At 31.1% G+C, this 14919-nt stretch overlaps 1 protein-coding gene across 1 annotated transcript in view; it reads right to left on the bottom strand.

Moving 5' to 3' along the window:
- Nucleotides 1–14022, bottom strand: part of LOC113370792 (protein vestigial-like) — a 30718-nt gene extending 16696 nt beyond the window's left edge. Inside the window, exons 1-3 of the mRNA XM_026611480.1 lie at nucleotides 14011–14022; nucleotides 11178–11406; nucleotides 9527–9718 (exon numbers count right to left, since the gene is read on the bottom strand). Coding sequence (XP_026467265.1) covers nucleotides 9527–9718; nucleotides 11178–11406; nucleotides 14011–14022 — 433 coding nt within the window. The remainder of the gene's footprint in view (nucleotides 1–9526; nucleotides 9719–11177; nucleotides 11407–14010) is intronic.
- Nucleotides 14023–14919: the final 897 nt, after the last annotated feature.

Genomic DNA, 14919 nt, shown 5'->3' with positions numbered 1-14919 from the left:
GTGCAAATTCGCGCCCGACGGGATAAAGTGGCATTAATTAGTATAACATTATGCCAGATATTTTTTTGATTTTTGAAATTGATACACTTGTGAGCTTTCGAAATTTACATTGCTGCGTATTGTTAACTGAACTTTTATTGTTTTTCTTAATTTGCAATTTGTTTACATAAAGCCAAATATATAAATTTATATATGCTTATTCTTAGATTATTGCTAATCTATAAATATCCTTAACCTTGCGCATGTTTTTATTAAATTTCCAGCAATTATCTTCTATATATATAAAAATGAGTCGGGTTTTCCTTCCTGACGAAATAACTCCAGAACGCACGAACCGATTTCGACAATTTTGCATTCGTTGGAGAGGTCTTGGGCTCCGCAAGGTTTGTAGCTAAGAAAATTAGTTGTGCATGGCACCGTGTCTTAATGCAAGCTTCTGGAACTTCACGCACCGTAATTTAAAATTCGAGTAATGACATTAGTGAGAATTATCAGAATTATGCTTGTTTAAGTCAACGAGCAATTCTTGCCGCAAAGAATAATGATGTACACGCACTGAATTTCACCATTTGATAAAAAATTGCTGGCGATTTGGTGACATACCAATGATTCCGACTGGTCTTCCGTTTGACTTCAAACGATAGCAATTTCCAGTTCGCCATTAATAAGTTGCAAGGCCAATCGCTTAGTGTTTGCGGGATGCATTTCAAATAGATTATTTAGAAAATTATTGTTTTTTACATGAGCAGTTATACGTTGCCTGTTCACGAGTTGGGAAACCATTCGCTTTGTTTGTGTTAACGTCAGACCAAAAAAACAAAAATGTGGTTTACCAAAGAGCACTTCAATGAAACGGATAATTTGCGGATTCACTTTCATTTACTTAGAGAAGTTCAACTAAAAAACACTTTATTTTTGTAATCGCAATAAATTTATCACTCTTGTGTAATAAAATCATTTTTTCCTTTTCAAATATGAAACAAACAAAAAAATTCGTCACCTTTCTCACAAAACCATCTGGTGGCGAAACGGAGGTCGTCGGGTTGGCAAGTATATTTATGATTTTTTTCCCAAGAAATTGATTTTGTATTATGCTACATGAAACTTACGCAAAGTTATAAATTGAGTAGATATGTATATAATTTGAGATAATCTTTCCATGATGTGTCAGCCGTTCCCAGACATATGTCACGGATCTCTCGTCGTATTCATTTCGTACAAAACAATGAGAATCAACGCGATTCCAATAAGTTATCTCGTCGCCAAGTCCGTGGGACTCGGTCCGACAGTCGAGCCACCGTTGCCCGTTGGCATCCCGATACCAGCGTAAGCTCTCCCATCGGACTCCCTGTGTTGTATCATGATCGAGAACAAGCAGCATCAATGTAAAACGTATAAATTATCATAAAAACAAACGATAACCGAAGAGTTGAGATAGATTAATAATAGGGAGGCTAGCAGCATATTTGTAAAGCGATAAAAAGGATCAAGTAATGCATTTATTAAGAGAGTATTCTGGTCTAGAGGCATGAATGTAATTCGATTTTTGAGAGGTGGTATAAAAAGGCAAACAATATTTTCAGAATAAAGTTTTAATCCTCCAAATAATATTTTTTTTTATAATTTTATTTGAACAGCGATCAGAACTTATGAGTTCTATGAGCTGTTGTGATTAATATCTTACAAACTACGTTTGTTTTTATTACAGATGGCAACCCAAACAGTTGTCACATCTCTGTATGATAAATTTTTATTACAATCTCTGTAATAGGGCAAGTATCGTGCAACAATGCCGGCTGAGGGCTATTTTCACTTGGAAACATATTGCTATTTATATTTCCAAGTGAAAATCGTTATCACTGTTGCCCGACAACAGGCTGCTCGAAGTGGGTATCGAACCCGGGACCTCTGAATCAAGTCCCGTCGCTCTTAAACGCTTACCTACGAGCGAGCTCTCCAAATAATATGAAAAAAAAAATTAATCTAGAACAGCGTTTCTCAAACTTATTTCTTTTAACGCCACCTTTGAAGATCAAAATTTTTGTAGTGCCTCCTACCAAATTTTTTATCCTTTATAATCTCCAAAAAACTTTTTTTTAATTTTAATGATATAGTTATAATGTGCTTTAACCTTACATTCTAAATTAGAAAAAAAATTCGGTGAAAGCAAATAAAACGTGTATACATGTAACAAAATTTAGTTACGGGCCTCTTATCGCTCCTTTGGATATTACAATCGCCCACCGGGGGGCGATATTGCCCACTTTGAGAAAGACTCTAGAATAATGTCAATTGTATGAACTACGGACAAGTTGAACTTTTTTTTTCACAAAATAGCGACTGCTTTTTGTGATATTTTTGAACTTTTTGAAATTAATAAAATTGGAACATGTGGATTGAGAGTAATCTACAAAAATTTCAAGTAAATTAGTCCGAAAGGGAGGAAAAGAGCGGGATGATCGTGATCAACCCGCTGTATTTCCGAAAATCATTTAAATTCTGAAAAAGCCTCTTGTACACATATAATTGTAAAAAAAATCAGAACACATCCCTTAATATTCAAATTTGAAATTATTGGATTTATTAGTTTTGAAGTTTACAGTGGAATTCTGATCATTATAGAATATTCGAAATGAGAAGAAAGTAGTTTGTAAATATAGTTATTGAAATTAGCCATTTTTAATAAAAAACATATTCACGCAAAATATCAGAGTACTATTTTGAATCCTTTATAGATTTGTTCTTCTGGCGTATTGAAAAAACTAGAATGGTTCGAATCAGGCGATATAACTCGTAATTCGTAATTAGTATTAAGAATTAAGGGCGTATAATACTTCAAAAATTAAGAATTCTAAGCTTTAAAAATTTGTTGGGTGAAAGTTTGTTAGGTGGATATCTTTGTGTTGACCATCATTGGTACAATTTTGACATAATACACAAACCAATGTCCACCACCAGCTCTTGTTCTGTATTAGAAAAGAAGCAAGAGAAACACTGCATTTATTTCTTATCGTATATTCTAAATATATTTAATTTCGATTCGAGAAATTGTCCGTCTGTCTGTCCGTCGGACGATGGAGATCCGTTTGTTAGTTGTTTTTTTTTAACGCAACGAAGCGCCGTTATCTGCTCGTCCGATCTACAGTGAAGATCACATAAAAAAGAAGGCGACAATATCAACATCGTTTCGAAACCGATCTATTGTTGTTGCACGCGGGATTATTTTTTATTCACATTTTCCCTGTCATCGGTTCTTTCTGTTTTTGTAAGTTTTGTTTCGATGTGATTCGCTTTTTGTTTCGAAGAACGTAAAAGTCACTGATCAGGATCGGAAGAAACACATATTACTACTAGTCCAACGTTTGATATTGAAATCGTTTATCATGCACTTATCGGGTACTCATCATGCTGGTAGAGGTAGTTAATTTATAGGATAAGATTATTGAACATTCCTATTTATTTCTATGTAACATCTTTTTTTGATTTGACATTTATAAATTTTCATTTCTTATTTTTATAATTAGACTAGCAAACCCGACGAACTCCGTTTCTCCACCAGATGGTTTTGTGAGAAAGATGAAGAAATTTTTAGTTTGTTTTATATTTGAAAAGGAAAAATTTGATCAGGAAGGAAAACCCGACTTATTTTTATATATATAGAAGATAATCTATTTGCAATTATTTAAAACAATTATTGATTATTTTTATTACTCGAATTTTTAATTACGGTGCGTGAAGTTCCAGCAATTTGCATTAGGGCACGATGCCATGCACCACTAATTTTTTTTAGCTATAAACCTTGCGGAGCCCAATCCCTCTTCAACGAATGCAAAATTATCGAAATCGGTTCGTGCGTTCTGGAGTTATTTCGTCAGGAAGGAAAACCCGACTTATTTTTATTTATATAGAAGATAATCTATTCGCAATTATTTAAAACAATTATTGATTATTTTTATTACTCCAATTTTTAATTACTGTGCGTGAAGTTCCAGCAATTTGCATTCGGAGCCCGAGACCTTTCCAACGAATGCAAAATTGTCGAAATCGGTTCATGCGTTCTGGAGTTATTTCGTCAGGAAGGAAAACCCGACTTATTTTTATATATATAGAAGATATACAAATAGATCTTTAAAAATCATGAAAATTTTTTGTTTTTTGTTCTCAAGCTGCAATGAGCATTCCCATTGTAATACTAATTTCATAAACATCATAATATTTTTTTTAACCTACAGTAACTAATAAGCATTATTTAAACAAGTATTTTATAAGAAATTTGAACTTGTAAATCATTACTTAATTTGTTAATCAAGAATGAGATCATAAGTTTAGTTATTCAAATATATTTAATTTGAATTTATTATAAACACAATATATTATAATAAATTGTTATATTTATTGTCTGATAAGCTTTTCTTCTATTCCTAGAATTCTATGAAAGAAATCAAAACATTATTTGCTGTGAGCTATATCGTATGCTAGCATATTATTTGCTAAACAAGAGTGAGATCATAAGTTTAGTTATTTATAATATACTTAATTAGTTTTTATTATGAACCGATATATACTATTATAAATCAAGTGCTATATTTATCGTCTGATAAGCTTTTCTGTTTATTTCAAAATGCCGGATATAAAATTTTATAAAGAAATACAAACAGTACTGACTGTAAGCCATAATTCTATAATTCTCACAGTTGTTAATTATGACTCATCTACCTTAATAATCCACTCACAGCGCTATTGGATTACATTTTCGTGGCTCTGGTATAAATTACCAATGCTTATCGTGGAATTTAGTAAAAAAAATTGATATATTAACAAAGGTGCTACTGTCTTTTGTGACGGCTGGCGCCTCAGATACCATTTTTTTTCTCATGAAAGAACGCCGCATGTGGTCGGTCGAATTATCATTTAAATTAACGCAGGTTCAGGTAAAAACGTTTGCAATATACTCGTATACCTTCTTTATCATAACAAATGAGTCAGTTAAGATGTCTTAATGCCGAAGCACTTGATGGATCGGTGTTTCAATCCCTTTTCATCGCCTATTATTTTTTGACTTCTCAATGTTGTTTTATTAATCATAATCCGTCATTTGGGATGAAAGGTATTTATCGCTAAATATGTAGTTTGTTAAATGTAAAACAAAACTTATGTTTTATTTAATAAATGCTATGAATAATAACGATACAATTTTATTGGTTGTTTCAGATCCATGCTGAATGAGGAGTAAGAGCATGCAGAAAAGGTAAGAGCTTTTTAAATTCATAATATATATATATATATATATATATATATATATATATATAATTGCAAAATACTAATAATTTTTGAAAGCTTAAATATTTAAATATTGAGAGCTTTATTATTCCACAATTATGTTCTAATTGGTAAATATTCTATTCGTATTCTATTATCGTTCAACTGCTTGGCCTATGCCCAATTGAATTCGCGTACTACATTAAACCAATTTACAAAGAAGTAAACAAAACGACAATGAGCATTCTTTATATAATCAAATGACTTATTGTCTTTGACAGAATTAAAGCTATTAGCCGATGCGGACGTATGCGAAACTTCGATTCGGATTCGAATGAGTAAACATCTTGACATTAATTACCTATTTACGAGTCCGCACAAAAGGACGATGCATCATGGATGTATCACGGAACGTCTGAGGTCAGATTTATGTCCTTTCTTTCTTACTTAAAAGTCGCCGCGATTTTCACAACAGACGTTAAGAGAAGATATTGTTTGTGTAATTGGTCTTTCGAGAAGAATTGAACGGCAAGACGCAGTAACCGATTTAACGACCAAGGAAAACTCGCGCGTTTCGTGAATACTAATTAGTAACGGCTGCCAAAATCACAGAAGACCCTGTTGCTGGTCGTTTAGTCATTGATCATTAGTAAATGAATGGTTCTGAGGAGAAATTGAATGGTTAACAAGTACTGCGAATTATTTTATTTAAATGTTCAATTATTGAGAATTATATACTAAATATATTCTTAAATTGCATATGTTAGATACGTCATTATGATGTTTCAATCAACAATTCCAAAATCAAGAGTACTAGGTTCCAAGAGAAACCATAAGATGAAACCATAAGATTCCAGGTTCTATTACCGCCTCTGGTAATCAAACAGTAGTGATAAGTTTTTACTTAATAAATATAGATCTATATATGATTAAAATTCAAAATAGCTTCAGGGGCATTGCTGTATATCAGTCGTTGCTTTCTTATAGTGCTGCCTTCTACAGAATTGCATTAGAATAAAAGCTCATATAATAAGAATTATGACTATACGAGAGTATGGCCACTAGCAAACGGAGGGGCATGTCATATAATTTTACGGATCTTTTTTAAGGTTTTGCTCGGGTCCTGCGTAATTCTTGAAGGACCTGAATATCGGCTCCTTAATAACTTCTATCGGCATAGTTATAGTCGCATTACCAAGAACCTCAATACCAAAACGTATTTTATTTCATTTTCACAAATAATGACTAAAGATGTTCATAACCTAAGAATTTAATGATGCATAATTGTTTATATGAATTTCGATATCTGATAAATTATATAAAATATTGATCCTATGAACGTCATAAATCCTTGAATTACGTAAAATATACTATAAATATCCAATGCCTGTTTTCAAACTTCACTTTATTATTTTGCCCTCTCATATTGTGTTATCAAATTCTAAAATCAATTAACTAGATTCAGTAACTAACTATCAACAGTTCAGCGGAATATTGAATAGTTAATATCCTATCCGAGGTACTTCTCTTATGGTTATTATGAATGTTGGAAGGTGAATTTCACATAAACCTCTAATTACTTCGAAGGATCTCCCTATAGCTTTAATTGCCACTTCGTATTATCTACAACCTTGCATCTATAGATAGTGGAAATTACATATTATAGTTGATGTGGCCGCGGCATCTTTCATATTATATATATATATATAGATTATAGATTGTAATATATTATTAAATTCAATTATGAATACTATGTAATATTTATTGACAACGATTTTCACTTGGAAATATAGATAGCAATATGTTTCCAAGTGAAAATAGCCCTCACCCGGCATTGTTGCACCATACTTGCCCTATTACAGAGATTTTAATAAAAATTTGTCATACAGAGATGTGACAACTGTTTGGGTTGCCATCTGTAATAAAAACAAACGTAGTTTGTAAGATATTAATCACAACAGCTCATAGAACCCATAAGTTCTGATTGCTGTTCAAATAAAATTAAAAAAAAAAAAGTAATATTTACGTCAGCAATGAAACGTACAAGTCAGGAGGTAGGTAGAGTTTTACCATTTCATGTACAAAAGCACAAATAAGTTATGATATCAATAGAAACACAATAATACACATCGAATAACTTTGAAATAACTTGCGCCAACTTCTCATTCGAAACCAGCCGCAACAACAACTCGAATAATTCTTGATAATTGCTGAGAAATCAACACAACTGAATTTAATTTGAAAACTTTTCTCGCTACTCAAACGATTCCGGTTCGTTTGAGAGATGTTTCCGGTTTATTTCATCTGTGATTTTCTTTGGGCTTTGAACTTAAGATTCTATTCGAGAGTAAATGCACACCTACACAGGAGAAGGGGCATTTATCTCAATGATGAGTAGACAAAGAATATTGTTGAATTCTGTAGAAAAGATGTTTGAGGGATGATTTTATCAGGGTCGAAAGAAAATGTATATTCGAAATTCAATTAATATACCAAAAGCCCTTGAATTTTTAATGTTTTGCAATTTAATGGTTTGATCTGTTCATCAATTCCGCTGTTCGTTTACCAAGAAACACGTAATTTCAATGATTATTATTTATTTTTAAGTTTTCGTACGGCAAGCTATAGTAAACGCAAAAAAATCGAAAATGAAAATTTTTATATATCTTTACGTTTCAAAACCTTCTGAACATTTTGGCATACCTTAGAAAAAATGAATGTATGTGTGTGTATGTGCGTGTATGTGTGTGTGTGCGGATATAAATTTTCGTCGACGATTTCGGGAACACCGATCAACCGATTTGAATAATTCAAAAAACGTTCGATTCGTATTGATAACGAGACGTGCTGATTAGTTTTTGGCGAAGGCAGGTCTAGCCGTTCCGAAGATACGGGGCAAAAAGTGCCAAAAATGCTGACTCAGTTTTCAAGAGAATGGAGCGTTCGATTTTAATCATTGAAAGTCAAGATGAAGAATTGATCAAATTTTCATGAAGGCTGGTCTAGCGGTTTTGGAGATCTAACGAAAAAAGTAAAAAAATGCCATTTGGCGGTCAAAAATGAACATTAGACATATGCACATCAAATTATCAGATATTTTATAGAGATTTTAACAATAAGTATAAATTTTGTTTACATTCCTATGGGTTCAGTACCATTGTTTATCCGTTAGACGGCGACGCGGGGCTAAAATTTTTTCAAAAATGTTACTTGTTTTTAAAAAAATAATAATTTTTTGTACGGGAAGTTCCAGCATTATAGTTTGCAATTGTTATGCCTATATATTAGTATATAGTTGATTGAATAATTGATCTACGGTGGGTCAATTCGCTGACTTTTGTTGCAAATTAGAAAAACACTCTATATCTATGGGCTGTATTTTTGTTCTACATAAAAAAAATTAAGGGACCAACAATTAGTCTAATATATGCAAAATTCTGTGACAACAAATCATAACATTTTTTTTGTTATAAATAAATTTTGGGACTTTCAAGACACAGCGGCCTATATTGTTCTCAGATCTGTGTATGAAATTCTTATTTTATGTTGAAAGCTTAGCAAAGGTCATTAGTATTGACATTGCTTGTCTTGACAACATTATAGAATTAAAACTTATGTGCCATCTCACGAAAAAAATCTATAATTATTTGGTAATATATTGAAACGTTTGGAATGTGACCTGAAAATTACGCGGACTCATAGGGGGTTAATTATCCATGTAGTAAGGTGTTCATTCAGTCTAGAATAAATTCAACGTCGATTTCGATACATTTTGAGTTCAAAATATTATTTACACAGTCACTTTCTCATTTATGAACCAAAGAAATAGAGTTCGTGCCTGTTCCCTTCCTAGCAAACCGTGGAAAGCTGCAGAGAACAATAATTATTTCGCGTGCTGCACGAGTCGCGCTTCTGTGAACGCTTCTGTAGTAGGAGTTGGAGGCGGCGTATTGTGAAGATTTCCACAAATTGCTTTATTAAAATGTCTTCTGCGCGGTTTCTGAAGATCGGCATTCGTTATTGCCACAAGATGAGACTACATTCTCAGTGAATGATGAAGTTATATATTTCTGGATGCACGCCTGCAGATATGTATCGCTGACAAAAAAGCTATAGTAGAAAGGATCTATTGTGTCCAAGGTCTTAATATTAGTTCTAGTAAAACATCACTGATAATAGATGAATTTTACATTAACATATATACGTTGGGGTTTGAAGTAGTTTTCTGTTATTATTTGAAGGACAATTGGTGTATTTTGGTTCTTACCTTTGGCATTTTTTTCTGAAAAACTAAGGGCTCTGCTGAAGTGTTCATCTACACTACTGGCAGCATCCCCAGAATAATGCGTAAAAACAACACAACTGGCTGAAACGTATTGGGCTCGGGCTCCACTACTTGAACTACTCCCGGGAACGGGACTGTCCGGACTACTCGAACAATCGCTTTCTTGAGAAGGACCTGTGGATAAATAAATATATATTCTATATAAAATATATATATATATATAGAGAAATCTATCGTCATATAATTTTCGTTTCTAAGTCATACGCTTTTTCAACTGGTAATCTAAAATAACATGACCTCATTTCTAGATCTCTGATCTATCAAGTATACAACTCTTTTAATATCCTTTTCAAAAATATTTCATATATGTTATTTATTGATAGATGACATTTACAAGAGTAATGCGAAGTTGTTCGATCAATCAATCGTCATTTGATATTTATCAGTTGAAATCAATCCCAAATCTTCAGAGTCAATCCGAGATATCTCTATCAAGAAAGAATCACGTTCTCATAGGAACAAATTGATCGGTCATTTATTATGTCTTTTTAAATCATTCGTTATACTATAGGATTGCTTTTATATTTTAATTATCTTTGACAAATTATGAGTTATATAAATATTTTTCAAATAGCATGTGGAAGTGGATAATAAATTATACTATAACTAGTTCCATCATCATTCGTAGTACACAATAATCTACATATTATTTTTAGCATTATGATAATTGAATGGCTTGGCATATGGCTTTTATTAGCATTAGTAATAATTATAATTTTTCTTGATAAAATTTGATTTATGTGCGGTATTTCGAGTATTACCTCACAATAATTAGCGGGCGTTAACAATTTTTTACATGATGTTAAATGCAAATGGAAAAAAATCGAAACATTGGCCAATTTGTTTTGCATTTATTTATCTTCATTGAACATTTATAGCAGTTTTACTTTTTCTTTATATTCCAAAGTAGTTAAGGGCTGGCTCAATTACAAATCAGGATACCTGTGTTTGATATTTTTTATTACTGTATTTTCTTCTATTTTTAACTTTCCGTGGGATAATTCATAGTAATCGCAAAAACCGAAAATGTAAATTTTTGCCTAACTTTAAGCTTCAACGGTTTCTGAACATTTTGGCATACCCGGGCATATCTTAGAAAAAAAATATATATGCGTATGTGTGAGCGTAGGTATGTGCGGATACAATTATTTGACAAAAATTTCGAGAGAACGGATTAACCGATTTTAATGATTCATCAAGTATTTGATTCCCAGTGATTCGCTTCAAAAAAACTCAAGATTTTCAAACAAAAAATAACAAAAATATGTATTTTTTTTCAAAATTTTGGTAATTTTTAAAAGTTTTAAAAATGGTCACTACCAGTAATTTTTTTAAATTATTAAATTGGGTTTGAAAAATTTGCAGCAAAACGGCTAGTACATGAATAGAGAAATATCTATATAGCAATGAATATTAGGACGTAATGATTTCTGCAGTGGTTTCAATTTTTCGTTTCAAATTGCAACCTATAAAAATCTTTAAAAGATTGTTATCTATCGTCACAAATGAAGTAAATGTATATGCTTGAAAGTATAAAAGTAATTTATCATATAATCGGGGTCTTGATGCTAACCTTCTGCGGACCTACGACCCACAGACAAGTCTTCCTCTTTCGTAGGCCGTGTAGCGGTTGCCGTCGGCGCCTGCAGTAGCGGTGAAGCTGTGCAGGGACTGTGACCGCCGCCGCTTCCGACCGAACCGCCGCTACTGTGCGCTAGACTGTGCGAACCAGCGGCGGCGGCAAGCGCCAGGGACGAACTTGCGGTCGATGTCGAACCGCCGTACAAGTCCTGCGCGTTGAACTGAAAATAAAATTAAAAAATTAAATTAATTAATCAAACAAAAATTGATAAAGTAATTTCGTTCGTGATGGTTACAATTCTCACAAGTTAGCAACAGCTTCTAACAATTATCTGCAATGAATGCATAGCATACGACGTTTATATAAATATTTCTATGCACTATGTAAATTTCAAACAAAAACAAATTCTTCAACTGTGAAATATTGATTAACAATGTTGTCTACAAAAATATAGATTATATTTAATGTGCGTTCATTACTATGTACAACGTGATTTATTACATAGAACAAATTTATAAACCAATTTCTGATAGAATTCATAATATAAACAGATAAGTAATAGTATTTCATTGACGAGTTATTGAACTTATTCTGAAACACTGAACATATTTCAAGTCATACTACTTCTGATTTTCAAAACGGTTTAGTCTATTCACTATTTATTCGTGCTCTGAATACTGCATTCCAACATGATTATAATTTGTTACATTAAATCTCACAAAATTATAATTCATACTTACAAATTAGTGGATCAAATAATATTTACACAAGAAAAGTAATTAACCGTATGATTTAGTTACCGAGTATTAGATTACAGATATGAAATTTGATACAGACATTCCAAAATAGCGGAATGTGAGCTTTTAAAATATGAATGAACGAAGTTTTATCAGTTGTAATAGCTCAGATTGCATGTTATATATATATATATATATATATATATATATATTCGATACATGAAAAATCTCTCGATATATTTAAATAAAATTTAACCTGAATCTATTCGAATGAAAATTCAATGTTGTAAGTTATCTGTTGCGAAATTAAATTATTACTATTTGGATTAAAGTATTTTTTCAATTGATTTCGATTCGTAATTCAGTCATTTTATTAGAAAATATTAAAAAACTAGTGGTTTTATGTTGTGTCAATGTTTCGTTCAATAACCATATCATTTCACGGTCAGAAATACCATTAGATAAATATATTACTATTATTACTATTTTGGTTTAAAGTATTTTTCAATTGATTTCAATTCGTAATTCAGTCATTTTATTAGAAAATATTAAAAAACTAGTGGTTTTTATGTTGTGTCAATGTTTCGTTCAATAACCACATCGTTTCACGGTCAGAAATACCATTCGATAAATATATTACTATTATTACTATTTTGGTTTAAAGTATTTTTTCAATTGATTTTGATTCGTAATTCAGTCATTTTATTAGAAAATATTAAAAAACTAGTGGTTTTTATGTTTGTGTCAATGTTTCGTTCAATAACCATATCGTTTCACGGTCAGAAATACCATTCGATATGGTCGCATGATTAAAATTGGACTAGCAAGTAAGAATAAGCATAATTACGATATTTATATGATAAATTATTCTATTCTGTTTCTATGATACTGGGATCTCGCCTATTGCAAACATAATAATCCATGAACTCGTTTTATTTGGTTGCTTTTCGGGATGAAATCTTGCATAAATGGAATGAAAAAATGTAGTATGATTCTAAATTGTATTTCGTGAGTTGGTTAGGGAATTGTTTACAATGTTCTCACATTATGTTTCATTGCACATCAATTCAGATTTACGGCAAAAGTTATAATTTTCTCATAAAAAAGATAGGTGATGATTTTTTCTCACAAACAAAGAATTTAATGGAGTATTATAATTAAATTTTCGAAGTTGGTTACATAGATTTTTATGATGGAAATTTTATATTATTCGACAATCTTACAATTACTACTGTATATCATAAAAAAATTCTACACATAAATATGAAAAAACACACTAATGTATGTACTAACATGTAATTAGCAAGACTATGTAATTAGCAAACCAATTAAATAGATTTTATTTTATCGTAACGTATGCAGGATAGATTTTCTTTTGTTCATTTTTTGAAATACTTCTTTCAATCAGAAAAAATATTTGCTACAAAAAATTGACGAGAAAATTAATAGATAGAGTATAAAAGTATAAAAAGCTACATTGTTAAGTTACTACATTGATGCCATTTGCAATACGGTTAAAAATGTCATGTTTAAAGGAAATTAAAAATAAGTACTTATAATAAAAGTTAATAAAACTAATAATAAGAAATTAAATGGATAAAAAAAACGAATTCTATGATATGGTAAACCTGGCATATTGTTATTATCATTATTTATTATTATTATTCAAAATAAATTCTGAATGCCAAATACCCATATCGCCTCATGATCTCTCTTTATATTTATATTAACAATATTTATTTTATCTTCACCTTGCCATAAGTAAAATTATCCGAATAAATTAAATGACAAAAATACCAAAGACTGTCTCCAGTAAGTCTCAGAACGAATTTACTGTTCGTTTCGAAGAGATATGAAAGCATTGATTTAGCAGAATGTCATGAGTACGCGATTGTGAAAAATGATATCAGGGATATGATATCTGCATCTTGAGGTGTACACGCTTTTTGTACATGGTTTTTACGCTTTGCAAAAAAATAAAATTAAAAGCATACTTTATAGCACGCGTATAGTATGAACAAAAGTTTGAATTCCTTTAATTGCAAATAATTCTTGAACTTCACAATCTGCCAGCCATTATTTTATACCTGTGGTAGCATTTTGCTCCTAATTAAAATGTACTTTATTAAAGCATGGAAATGTACAAATATATTACGAACATAAGAAATTTATAAATATATTTAAGATTGAACGATATTATATCAATGGCTCCCATGAAAATATAATATTTATTTAATTTTTCTTCTATGTATATTTTTGTATGTTTTGGAATATACGAAGTTTCCTGATATGTCTGCTGTAGAAGCTATTGAAAACAAATCGTTTTTCTATATATTTATAATTTCTTTTAATTATTTAAAAATTGAAAAAATGAAATTCTCTCAATTATTATATAATGGAATAAGTGTACAAATGTATAAAAAGGGCACTATCATTTTACTGAAACGCAGGAAATATTTATATATAAAAAATTCAATAGTATTTTCTTAGAAAAAAAGGCTTTTAGTTCAGAAAAATAAAATCATAATTATTTGAAGGTTATACCCACTTATGAGCAGAAGTTAATCATAGAAGTTTAGCGTTAGTTAATGCTGTTTTTTCATAATAAATATCAATTTTTTAAACTAATTAATGCTTATTAATTCATATGACTAAATTTATTTTTAAAATATGGTCAAAACTAAGGTGACCATATTTTTTGCATGAAATCCGGGACGGATTAGAATGTTATTGAGAGCGGTGAGAGGGCGGGGGTGTTGGTGAACTAAAAACTTATATGCACATTTTTTCAGTGCAAATTTTCTAGTTGAAATATTTTTAACTTCCCGTAGGGCAAGTTATAGTAATCGCAAAAAAATCGAAAATGAAAATTTTTATATATCTTTACGTTTCAGAGGTTTCTGAACATTTTGGCATACCTTAGAAAAAATGGATGTATGTGTGTGTGTGTGTGTGTGTGTGTATGTGTGTGTGTATGTATGTATGTATGTGTGTGT

Source organism: Ctenocephalides felis, unplaced genomic scaffold (genome assembly GCF_003426905.1).
Source record: "Ctenocephalides felis isolate EL2017-DRISC unplaced genomic scaffold, ASM342690v1 CF-g0.4_SCAFFOLD_01492, whole genome shotgun sequence".
Classification (NCBI taxonomy): domain Eukaryota; kingdom Metazoa; phylum Arthropoda; class Insecta; order Siphonaptera; family Pulicidae; genus Ctenocephalides; species Ctenocephalides felis.
Note: the sequence above shows the minus strand (reverse complement) of the source record. Positions and strands in the feature narration are given on the sequence as shown.